The 12842-nt window shown below is 33.6% G+C and overlaps 1 protein-coding gene and 1 long non-coding RNA gene across 2 annotated transcripts; both read right to left on the bottom strand.

Moving 5' to 3' along the window:
* Positions 1–215: 215 nt before the first annotated feature.
* On the bottom strand, positions 216–1853 carry LOC128558002 (uncharacterized). Its single transcript, XM_053546720.1, has one exon. It carries the CDS (start codon positions 1851–1853, stop codon positions 216–218), a length of 1638 nt encoding a protein of 545 aa, XP_053402695.1.
* A 4335-nt stretch (positions 1854–6188) lies between these two features.
* Positions 6189–12460, bottom strand: LOC123550256 (uncharacterized). The gene is made up of 3 exons (XR_008371294.1): positions 10574–12460; positions 8873–8926; positions 6189–6972 (listed from the first exon to the last, which is right to left on the bottom strand). It is a non-coding gene; the product is annotated as an uncharacterized LOC123550256 (long non-coding RNA).
* Between the last annotated feature and the right edge of the window lie 382 nt (positions 12461–12842).

The following is a 12842-nucleotide window of genomic DNA, read 5'->3' as shown; positions in this document are numbered from 1 at the left end:
CAAACAGAACTTCATGTGATTTCAAGTAAATTCAAGTTAATTGAGTTTCAAAGATTGTGAAAAGAAGTAAAATGTCCATGTTGAGAGCGTCATTACGACTTGCAACCTCTCAAATGAACCTGTAACTTCACAAGCGTCAATTTAACATCCAAAACCAAATCACTTTAGGTGTGGTTTGGAGCATAAATATCAGGTATTACACAAGCAAAAACATATTAAATTTGTTCTGATTCTCCAAAGTCATCTTTCTGTTGTCTACCATTTTTCGGGTGAATAAAAACAATTTTCATAGGTCTACCCTTTGAATCTTGTGCCACTGCAGACCTTAGTGATGGTGGAACAAGTAAGTTGTTTGGGATGCGTACCAAATTATCATGTACAAATAAATTTGTGACTGGTTCAGGCATTAAATCTTGGATAGGTGTACTTCTTGGTTCTAGTCGTAAAGGTGGATAATCTCTTACAGACCCCCCTACATTTTTTACCATAATAGGAGTTTTCTTTTCTTGTCTACCTTTCTTCTTCTGTGTTGCTTTATACTTCTGCTGCTTTTCAACTTTTTTATTTGGTGGAAGTTTATCCCTTTTTTGCAACTTTGGTGTTTCTGATGACATGCTCAAGAAGGCATTATTGTCAGAAATAATGGACTCTATAGCTTTATTGATAGTACTGAAACGGTCAAAAAGCTGTGTATTTTCCATTTGCTTCTTTAAAAATTCTAAGTTACACTGAAATCTGTGAAAATCACCCCTGTGGCTACTTTCTTTTTTATTAGGCTCTTCAACATAAATATCGGTGTTTATCAATTCTGTGTCTTGGTCAGTTTCAATACATGACAATGTAGAACATCTCAAAGAATACACTTTATGTATATGCTTACAACATGGATTTGAATCTTTGCAATTACAGCTATATAAATGGGAACACAGTTTTTTGCATGGTTTGATGTTACAAGTAATGTAGCAAGGAGGTATGGAGCAAGCAGTTCGTAAAACAATTACGCGATAGAACAAATCTGAATCAGACGACTCCGCACAATACGTATCTTCATTTATTTGAGAAACATCGCTATCTATGGAGAGAAGACTGCTTTTATGTCTTCCCGATTTATCAACTTTTTCAGATCCAGGTTTCATGCCAGATAACACAGTTTGTTCAATATAACACTTCTGCTCATACTTTAACAACATTTCAATTAGCTCATCTAATCTATGATTATGTTTTCCATCAAAATAAATATGTTTTAAAGTCCTATGAAAACTTTCTAAGTGGTTATTGGTGGTAATTTTATTTCTAAGTCCAAATTTTCGGAGGTGAAGAGACCATTTCTCTTTTCTTGGCAAATACTGATTTTGAAAGTAATTGTAAAAGGCAGGGAATTCATTTCTACATAACAGTTCAAATTCATTTCTTAATGTATTAAATTCTAATTCTGTTTTGGTATAGATCATACATCGCAGATGATTTAAAAGCTTAGTGCCAGTATCTTTGCCATACATACTTTTCAGTTTACGACCCCATGCAGTAATAACATGATAAATACACAAATAGTGTTTAATATCTTGTCCGAATACAGTTTTGGCGGCATTAAAAGCAGAATGAGTGTCATCAGTAAGTAAGCAATCAACTTTGGTGTCAGAACATTTCTCTTTCACAGCTTTTAAGAAAATATAGTTGGAAAGCTCATCATCTCTATTTGTAATACAAAAGGCTGCTGGTATTCCTTTGTAATGGTCATTGACTACAAGGAGAGTATTCAAATAAAATCTATATTGATTTGTTCCATGAGTTGCATCTAGACATATTATTGTGGGAGCATATTTCTTATAGTACTCTATCTGTTCACTGGTCATAAGTATTAACATGAAATCATTTTTAGATAAAGGAATGTCTGGTACATTTACAAACTGTTGTTTAAATAATAAAACTGGATTGTTAGCTAACTCCTAGAATTGTTTTACCTTAATCGCAACAGAAACAGCATCATTTTCATGCTTATCAGTTGACAAACGGATATATCTTCTTTTTATATTTAGAATGTCTTTTCTTGTAATCAGATGTGACTGTTGTAAAGATGTTGACTGTCTGTTATCTAGATTACCAGAATCTTCTTTTAAATTTTCCAATATTATTGTTACAGGTACACCTAGAGAAAGTTGAGTCATAATCAGGGTTCTAATGTTATCGGGAATTTTGACAAAACTGGACTGGTCTGTACCAATTTCATGTGAATGACTTTGAATATATTTTACAGTTACAAGCTCTTTATTGTTTTTTACAAACATACGGGCTGGACAAATAGTATTAATCTTACATGAACCTTTCTGTCTTATAGCACGTACTCTATTTAGTCTTTTTCTACTATATCCACTCCTGTTACAAACATATTGTGATGATGTTACACCTTTGTTAACTGTAGACTTAGCACATTTTGAAAACTGAACTTTATTTTTAGCTTCCTCACTTTGTTTCCAAATAAGAAATTCTTCTTCAGTCTTAAAAGTTAAATTATCAATTTTCCTAGAATATTTATGTACTTTTTCAATGTGATTTAACATATCAATTACTTTTGAAAACTTCAATTTGCATGATGTGCATAAACATGTGATATAACTCAACTCCTTTTTCTTCAAATTTTTACTTGTATGTTTCCTCTGACAATGTCTTTTATAAGAAAATGCATTCTTGAAATTGACAGAGCAAATGTTACAAATGTGTTTAGACAGATTTTGTTTTACAGTATTGTTTTTTTCATTGTTTTTCGTAAAGTCCCAAAATTGGTGATCATAATTATTATTATTATTATTGCTCTCAGATACTACTTCAACAACTTCTTTCTCAAAGTAAAAAGGATTTACATCAAATGATCCAAACTTATCAACAGCTAGGTCACAATGACCACCAGCATCAGAAGAATATATTAAGTTGATAGCATTGTTGTCAGTGTAAAAATTATTTTCATCAGACGTTATTGTTCTTGCTGTGGAAATACCTGTTTGACCCCCCTGAGTTATCATTATGTTTCTATGAAGAGCTCGGCTCAATGCCAATACACATTCGAACCCTGCATATTGATAATTCTGTGACAAAGTGTGTAGTGTTCTTTCCGTGTATTGTTGTTGTGTTTCAATTGAATTTTCAGGTGTGAAAAAAATTAAAAAATCATTTTCATTCTGTCTTATATACTGAATTGCAAGTTGCCTGTAAAAATCATAATTATCTTCTGTGCCTTCTAAAGCAAAACTAATAGATCTAAACAAGCAGTTTCCATCACCAAAAATACTTTGTCTTTGTAACCCAAATTGACTTAAATATTCATTTTGGTTAAATCGTTCAAAAGTTTCAATTTCTAGACCAGAATTCCAGTTTGAATTTGTACTCTGCAAAAAAACACAGTTACAAATTTCTGTTAAAAGAAGGATCTTGTACTGAACTTAATCTATATAATAACTGTCAGCTCAACTACTTCTAGCAAAACAATAAAGTAGACACATGTAAGTTTTTAGTGATACAAAATGTATTTGATAAAGTAAGGCAAGAATTTTCAGAGTCAGACAGCAATTATTAAAGTAGCAACAAAAGGACCTCTTTCCTAAAAATTAAAAAAAAATCAAGCTTTGCAAAGCACCTGAAATATGACATCTGACAATGCAATAGGAACTGCCCTATAACACTTGCAATATGTTTGTTAACATGTTAATGACCTGGTATAAAACATTGGTACTAACAATACTGACAGAAACCTTTTTACTTGTAATGTACATAATGACATCACAAAGTTTACTGGGATCATTTTATACAAACTTTATACATTACATTCAGGTGCATTCTTGATTTATGCCTACTCTAGTAAATTTAATTCTTAATGCAGGCAAATGTGTCTATCTTGATAACATTTGTAACAGTGTAAACAAAGATATCAGCCTTTCTTAATTAATCTGGAGGTGAAATGATCAACGCTTGAAACAAGAAACTATTGTTGTCAAAGGTTAAAGATGTGCTTACAATGTATGTTCTGCCTTATTAAAGACGATGAGTTTTGAATTCAACCAGATTAAGAGTTTATTATAAATATAGCAAACACTATTTTCATTGAACATCAGAGATACTTCAAAAGTGCGTTTTGATACACATGTACACCAAAGGACATGCAAGAGTCAACAAGGACACAGAATAGTAAATTACTCAAACTACAGACATTTTTGCTACAGTACCAGTGTGATTCATTGATTCCAATACTTAATTAAAACAATGCTTCAAAACGAATCTCATAAATATCAAATCTACATTACAACAGAAGGAATGACAACAGCATAATTGAATAAAATACAGACAAAGAACTATCACAACAGTTGAATTTAAACACACTGTAAAAATCCAACACTTTTTTACCAATTTATGGCACTTTTCATGCAAATAAGTACAAAGCTTGCACGCTTGACAGAATTTTCCCGTGCTTTTTTGGTGCTAGAAAAACTAAACTTACACCCAGGGGGGTAAGAAGACTCAAGCTACAATTTATATCATGTGTAGATTTATATGCTAATATAACAAAATAGCGCATTAAAGAAAAACATAATTTTTTATTAATATCTTCCAAATACTTAAGAGTAAAGCATGCAAGAGAAAGTATCAATCACTGGCAGCAGTTAAAGATGGTACCCGGCACTTGCGTTAATGTTTAGGTGGTTACTAGACAGGAGTCTCGTTACCGCCTAACACTTAAATACCCCCATGCCAGATAGTTTTATCTTTACCCGCAACAAGTGAAAGACTTTATAAGAACCGTTACACATTTAGTAAGAAAATACCTGTTCAATTCCATGTTCTGTGCCAGTATGTGTGTTTCTAAATGTACTGTAATGGTGCTAAGACATCTGCAAGACATATTTAGGAAAGAAGAAATCTTTAACCATGACAAACTTTAAATACTATTTTCTAAGAAAAAAAGGGCCAAATAGTTATATATTGGCTGTAGTTACAAAGCATTGACTTCTAATGGAGATCACGAAATTAATCAATTAGTCAAATCCAAGCCTCAATTGAAATAGTTTAGACAAACATGGAATAATAGGAAAACTAAAACTAGGTCAAAAATGCAAATAATGCAGCCAATATAATACACAGTTTAGGTACTTTTGCCTACAAATTCTGTTACAATATGCAAGAGTTCGAACTTTCAAAGCAGCACGGCATATAATTTCTACACAATATCGACTCTAACGACCAAGAGCTGTCGGATGACAGCGCACTCGACTATTCGAAGAATTGATTGAAGAATGGGGTCAAAATATTTCCACAGATTTTCAGACAAAAGAAAAATGGATTAAAAAAAAAATGTTCCTGAATTTGTGGATTTCTATTAGTCTTGCACTAAGTTGCAATATGTGACCATGATGGCAAATATGTTATTAAGTTATATGTTAGGCAAAATATGGACTTGTATGAAAAGTTTAACTAATTTCCAAGTCCAAAGAGGGTCATAATTCAGTCACAATAGTTGACAGAGTTATGTACACTTGCCTACAAATGGAAATCATGTTGATATACTAGTGTTAAAAGTTTCAAAGCCATAGTTCAAATAGTTTTGACAAAAATTTCAAAGTCCAAAAATGGCCATAATTCAGCCAAAATAGTTGTCAGAGTTATGTACTCTTGCCTACAGATGGAAATCATAATGATAAACAAGTGTTTAAAGTTTAAAAGCCATATGTCAAATAGTGTTGACAAAACATGGACATATTCGAAAACAGAACCAATTTCCAAGTTCAAAAAGGGCCATAATTCAGCCCAAAAAGATGACAGAGTTATGTACTCTTGCCTATTAATAGAGACTATAATACTGAACAAGATATAAAAGTTTCAAAGCCATATGTCAAACACTTTATACAAAATATAAACTGGTACGAAAAACTTAACCAAGATTTCTAAGTCAGAAGGGGCCATAATTCAGCCAAAATGCTTGATGGAGTTATGTACTCTTGCCTACAACTGGACATGGTGATGGTGAACAAGTGTTGAAAGTTTCAAAGCTTTATCTCAAAAGACTTTGTCAAAATGTAGACTGGTACGAAAAACTTAACCAAGATTTCTAAGTCAAAAAGGGGCAATAATTCAACCAAAATGCTTGATGGAGTTATGTACTCTTGCCTACAACTGGACATGGTGATGGTAAACAAGTGTTGAAAGTTTCAAAGCTTTATCTCAAAAGACTTTGTCAAAATGTAGACTGGTACGAAAAACTTAACCAAGATTTCTAAGTCAAAAAGGGGCAATAATTCAACTAAAATGCTTGATGGAGTTATGTACTCTTGCCTACAACTGGACATGGTGATGGTAAACAAGAGTTGAAAGTTTCAAAGCTTTATCTCAAAAGACTTTGTCAAAATGTAGACTGGTACGAAAAACTTAACCAAGATTTCTAAGTCAAAAAGGGGCAATAATTCAACCAAAATGCTTGATGGAGTTATGTACTCTTGCCTACAACTGAACATGGTGATGGTAAACAAGAGTTGAAAGCTTCAAAGCTTTATCTCAAAAGACTTTGCCAAAATATGAACTGGTACGAAAAACTTAACCAAGATTTCTAAGTCAAAAGGGGCTATAATTCAGTCAAAATGCTTAACAGAGTTATGTACTCTTGCCTATAACTGGACATGGTGATGGTAAACAAGTGTTGAAAGTTTCAAAGCTTCATCTCAAAAGACTTTGTCAAAATGTGGACTGGTACGAAAAACTTAACCAGGGTGTGACACCGACGCTGTGGTGAGTAGGATAGCTCTACTTATTCTTCGAATAGTCGAGCTAAAAATGAACCTTCTCTTGAACACGTATGAAAACTTAGTGACTTGTGAAACACAAGGGACAGTTAAAACATTATATGTATCTTTGGTCGTCGTCATCATAGAATGCATAAAAATACCTCATCATTTCTATCTTCAATCTGTCTGTTGTCCTTTGGTGCTGTTGGAACTGTAATAAACAAAATGATGGAGAAAAAGACTTTCAAAGAGTGTACAACAATGTCAATCTAAAACTCTAAGTGTAGCACTAAATTTTTACAAAAAGTCAATTCAAATAACATATTTCATACTCAATTAAAAACTGTGTTAAGTATTACCAGAAACTGTAACTCCAATACTTTTTCATTTCTATTTTAACCATTTCAAATCGTTGTGACAAATATAAAAAAAATTGACATCAGTTCCATGTATGCTGTCATGAAAGATGGTCCAAAAGAACATTTTCAAATTCACACACTGGTATAATAACAACCTTGAATACTTCATGTAATACTTCAAAGTGCAGAACATTATGCAATACTATGGTTATTGTATTATCTTGAGGAAGTATCCACTTGTTCTTTCGTGAATTAATATTATACTTACCTTAATTACCTTTCAAAAACTTGTGTATACTCTCTACATACATGTATATATATAATATACTATGTTGAATTTTAATTATCAAAAATATCTAATCCAAACTTAGTATTAATACCTTCTATAATTATACTGTGGACTGAAAATTGCTTCAATCATTACATATATATCAGATTGTTTGGGTGTCAAAGTAATTCATTTTATCCTGTCACTTACAGTCTTTTCGACCCGATATCAGGGTGCCGTATATCCTTCTTGATATACCGTCAGTTGACACGTGACCAGTGGTATACGGTCAGTTGATCATGTGACCTTATGATCAATATGATATGAAAGCATGATGATAAACAAAGGTTCAAAGTTTAAAATAGTTTGCACAAAACAGGGACTAGTACGAAAACTGAACCAATTTCTGAGTCAAAAAGGGCCATAATTCAGCCAAAACAGTTGACAGAGTTTTGTACCCTTGCTTACAGATATAAATCACGATTCTGAACAATTGTTCAAACTTTTAAAGCAACATGCAAAACAGTTTTGACAAAACATTGCCTTGTACAAAAATTGTACCAATTTCTAAGTCAAAGAAAGGGCCATAATCCAGTTAAAAAAGTTGACAGAGTTATGCACTCTTGCCTATACATAGAGAGTGTTATATTAAACAAGTGATAAAAGTTTCAAAGCCACATGTCAAACAATTTACACAAAATGTGAACGGAAGTAAAGTAATTAATATGAGTAAAAACATGTCACCACCTAGTCAGTTATCATAATTCATTACTATGTACTAGTTTCAATCACAATGTAAACTGATACGAAAAACTTAACCAACAGTTCTAAGTTAAAATGGGCCATACTTCTGCCAAAAACCGCAATAGAGTTATGTACTCTTACCTGATATGGGACATGGAGATGGTAAACAAGTGTTGAGAGTTTGAAAGCTTTATCTAAAAAGACTTCGTCAAAAAGTAGACTGGCATGAAAATTTTAACCCAGGTGTGACACATATGCCCTAGTGAGTAGGATTGTTCTACTTATTCTTCAAAATAGTGGAGCAAAAAATGTTGCCTGAACTTACATGAAGCTTAGGAACATCTACTTCCTTACAGTGTGTGTGTGTGTTCGGGTTTAACGTCTTTTTCAACAGTTTTTCAGTCATATAAACGACGGTGTCTACTTGTAGCAGTGAGCACAATGCCCAACTTTATAGTGCTGCCTCACTGGAATATCACGCCGTAGACACGTGATATGATACCCCACCCAGTCACATTATACTGACACCGGGCTGACCAGTCCTAGCACTACCCTCTTAATGCTGAGCGCCAAGCGAGGAAGCTACTAGTACCATTTTTTACGTCTTTGGTATGACGCGGCCGGGGATCGAACCCACGACCTCCCGCACTCGAAGCGGACGCTCTACCACTAGGCTACCGAGGCGGTCTAATTCCTAACAATCATGAACAATCTGCTAGATGTAAATTTAAATAACTTACAGAAATATGATATTCTGGTTCTGTATATGTGTGGTTGGTCATAATTCCAGTCAACTGAAAATAAAAATTAAAGATATAAACTAAATGCACCTCCTACATTTATTTCAATGCATACATGTGCACCTGTCTGTAACCAACTACCTGGTTTGTTTAGACTCTTCACATATGTTATGAGCCACTACCTTACAGGATACAAGGAATTCTTGATAGACTTGTCCGCATGACAGCGCGCTCCACTATACGGGGATTTGACAGCAAAATCAATATATGTCTGAATAAGAGACCTCTACTATAAAAAGAAGATGCACAAAGGGGCATAATTCCATCAAATACACAAATTACAGTTATTAGGATTGTTAAAACAAAATTTAATGCTGATGATGATGGTAAAGATATATTTTGAGTTTCAAGTCATTATCTTATACACTACCAAGTTATGTCCAGAAAATGAAGTTTGTTAAAAAAATTTAAGTGTAAAAGGGACATAATTTTCTCAAAACTACAAATAAAAGTTATGGGGATTGTTACCACACATGCAGATGATGGAGATAAAGATACTTTCTATTTTTCAAGTCTATCTTATGTTGCATTAAAGTAATATCCAGAAAGCAAAGATTGCAAAATAATTACAAGTACAAAAGGGGCATAATTCTGTCAAAAATACAATTAGAGTTATGGGGTATGTAACCACACATGCAGATGATGATTATAAACAAAAGTACCAAAGATATGTCTATTAATAAAGCTTTCGAAAAAATTTAACATGCAAATAATTCCAAGTATAACTCCTTGGTGACCTTGAACTTGGGTATAATGGGCCCAGCCCCTGCATATACTATGTTTGTATGCTGGACAATGTTTATAAGAACTAACAGTATAATCAAAAGTAACAAAGTTATGACAAAAAAAAAAACAAAGGTTGCCAAAAAACTTTAACCTCAAAAATAACAAAAGTATAACACCTTGATGACTTTGACCTTGGATACAAGCGGCCCAGTCCCTGTACATACTTTGTTTGCATACTGGTCAATGTTTATGTGAAGTTACGGTCTGATATAAGCAATAGTAACAAAGATATGACTTTACCAATAAGGGTCACACCGACCGCGGGGCGAGTAGTATAGCCCACCCTATTCTCCAAAGAGTGGAGCTAAAAAAGTAACAATGTGACTTTTACATTAATAACTGGTATCGCTTCAGTTGACTTCAGACCTGGAAAATATTTCAAACTCAGGATAAATTATATGCATGTGAATACTATATGCAAATTAAACTAACAACAAAGTATCAGAACAAAGAATAAAACACATTACTAAACAAGAGCACCGCCTTGCGGGTGCTGATGTTCATCTGATTTTTTTTGCATAACAGAAAAATTTTCCTACCCATGATTTTCTAAGTCCAAAAGGGCCATAATTCTGGCAAAAAGCAGGATGGAGTTATATTTCTTGAACCGCAGCTTTCAATTTATATCACTTGTGCACTGACATATCTATCATCAAATTCTCATCATACTCGAAGATTTTCCTTACTCCTATTTGCAATATTTCATTTACACAGAATATTCATTCCAACAATCTATCGGAAGAAATGGTATCAATCATCTTAATGCAGTAGTATTTATTAAAAGGGCATTTAACTGTACCTTAAACTGAATTAAGACTCATTTACTTCAATTAGGTTGTTGTCTGATACACTTACATTGCCGGTTTCCTCTGCAAACTGATGAGGCGTTATTTCCTCCACATGTATGCTCTGTAACTTTATCAATTTATCATCATATATGTTTATTGTTATAGTTGTAAAGGTACAGGTACTTCTATGTGTTAGCAGTTTTTTGACAAACTTTACGGAATAACATCAATTCATACAATTTATTTTAATTTATCAATTGATATGAAATTATAAAGCTGATTTAATGTACTGAGTGGACAATGGACAAAACTATCAAATGCTTCCTTAAAAGTACTGCATACAGTAAATTACTATTTCTGTATAAATATGTTATTCGGAAAGTGGAAATGATTGGAAAATTCTTATGGTATTGCAGGTAGAATATTGTAAAAGTAAAAAGTGTAGTTATCAACTTCACAACATCAATTGACCTGTAGCAATTTTTACAAGCATGTTACATAAGTGAAATATCCCAAATACCGGTAAATAGTTGCAGAGATACTATAATAGTAATAGAAGAATGTTTAAGCCTCTACAAAGGTAAAACAATAGCACAACTGTTAGCTCACAAAAAACATAAAAAGAGTAATTTAATAAAAAAAACTTACATAAGCATGGTCTTCTAACTTCAGGGCTGTCAATGTTGGTACAAACTGGAAAAAAAAAATAACATGGAAAAAACAAATATAACAGTCAATAGAGAGGGTTGCTTATTATTCGCATCCAGTTTTTTCACACAATATTCTGTTCAATCTAAAACAATTCTAAGCATTTACATTCCGGTTTACTTTATGTATGTTCTTCCTTTATTCCGTTCAGTTTTACATTTAGAAATTTGTGCAGTATTTCATTTTTCTCCCCTTACGTGACTTAGTCTGTTCCATACAATATACCCCGGAAATTGGAAAATTGTTCTCGATTTCTTGACGTACATAATACTGCTTATTTCGTAAAACTGACCAAGCAAGCATGCAAATGCACCAAATTGGGCATCAAATCCCAAAGGGTGATAAAAATGTATAGTCAGTCCAAGACTTGAACCCCGCAATTTTTACAAGCATGTTACATAAGTGAAATATCTCAATTACCGGTAAGTAGTGACAGGTGAGCTAAAAAAGAGTATTTTAATAAAAAGAACTTACATAAGCATGATCTTCTAAGATCAGGGCTGTCAATGTTGGTACAAACTGGAAAAAAAAATTAACAAGGAAAAAATAAATATAACAGTCAATAGAGAGGGTTGCTTATTATTCGCATCCAGTTTCTTCGCACAATATTCTGTTCAATCTCAGGGCTTTTCATCCTTATATAACAGAGGCCTATAAAAGGCCTCTTCCCAATCCAGAAATATACTATTTTTTCCAAACTGAGGCAGAGATATTTCCCAAAATGCAAGGTAATACTTCCCCAAATCATGCAACAGATGGTTAAGATTTTGTTTACATTTTAGTATTTCCAGAGGAAGTGTTTGTCTGGTATCTATTTTTGTCGCACTATAGCCTAACAGTCCACAGAACCAGTTGTGACACATTGCCAGTGTAATACATTATGTTCCATGGCCTAGTTTTTGTCCAAGTTTCAGGGGAGATAAATTTGCTTCATCTTTCGATGTTTACTTCCGGTTGATAATTTTTCCCAAAATGAACAATTACCGCGCATAAATATCCCACTTTGAAAGGCCAAGGCCTCTTCCCAATTTCCTGATGAAAAGCCCTGAATCTAAAACAATTCTCAGCCTTTACATTCCTGTTTACTTTATGCATGTTCTTCCTTTATTCCATTCAGTTTTACATTTAGAAATTTGTGCAGTATTTCATTTTTCTCCCCTTACGTGTTCCATACAATATACCCTGGAAATTGGAAAGTTGTTCTCGAGTTCTGGACGTACATAATTTTGCTTGTTTCGTAAAACTGACCAAACAACCATGCAAAGGCACCAAATTGGGCATCAAATGCCAAAGGGTGAGAAAAATGTACAGTCAGTCTAAGACTTGAACCCTGGACCCCTTGCTTATAGACAAGTACTCTACCCACTGAGCTAACCAGCTGACTGACACATCTCCCTTAACGTAACCAAGACTGAACTGTGGCAGTGCTATTGAAGAACATATCCATCCACATGTAGAAGCAATTTCTTTGGAAAAAGTGGGTAGTTCACAGAAAAATGGGAACATGGAAGGACTAGGGGAAGGTGGGGGGGGGGGGGGGGGGGGGGTATGAGATGCTAGTGAAGGAGGGGTGCAGTTGGGGAAGCTTTCCTTAAGCTGGGCAGGGGTGGATGACTTTACAGATAAAT

This window comes from Mercenaria mercenaria, chromosome 6, assembly GCF_021730395.1.
Source record: "Mercenaria mercenaria strain notata chromosome 6, MADL_Memer_1, whole genome shotgun sequence".
NCBI lineage: Eukaryota > Metazoa > Mollusca > Bivalvia > Venerida > Veneridae > Mercenaria > Mercenaria mercenaria.
Note: the sequence above shows the minus strand (reverse complement) of the source record. Positions and strands in the feature narration are given on the sequence as shown.

Excerpts from the sequence above, each read along its gene's own strand:
- LOC128558002 (XM_053546720.1), bottom strand. The coding sequence starts at position 1,853 with ATGACCAGTGAACAGATAGAGTACTATAAGAAATATGCTCCCACAATA.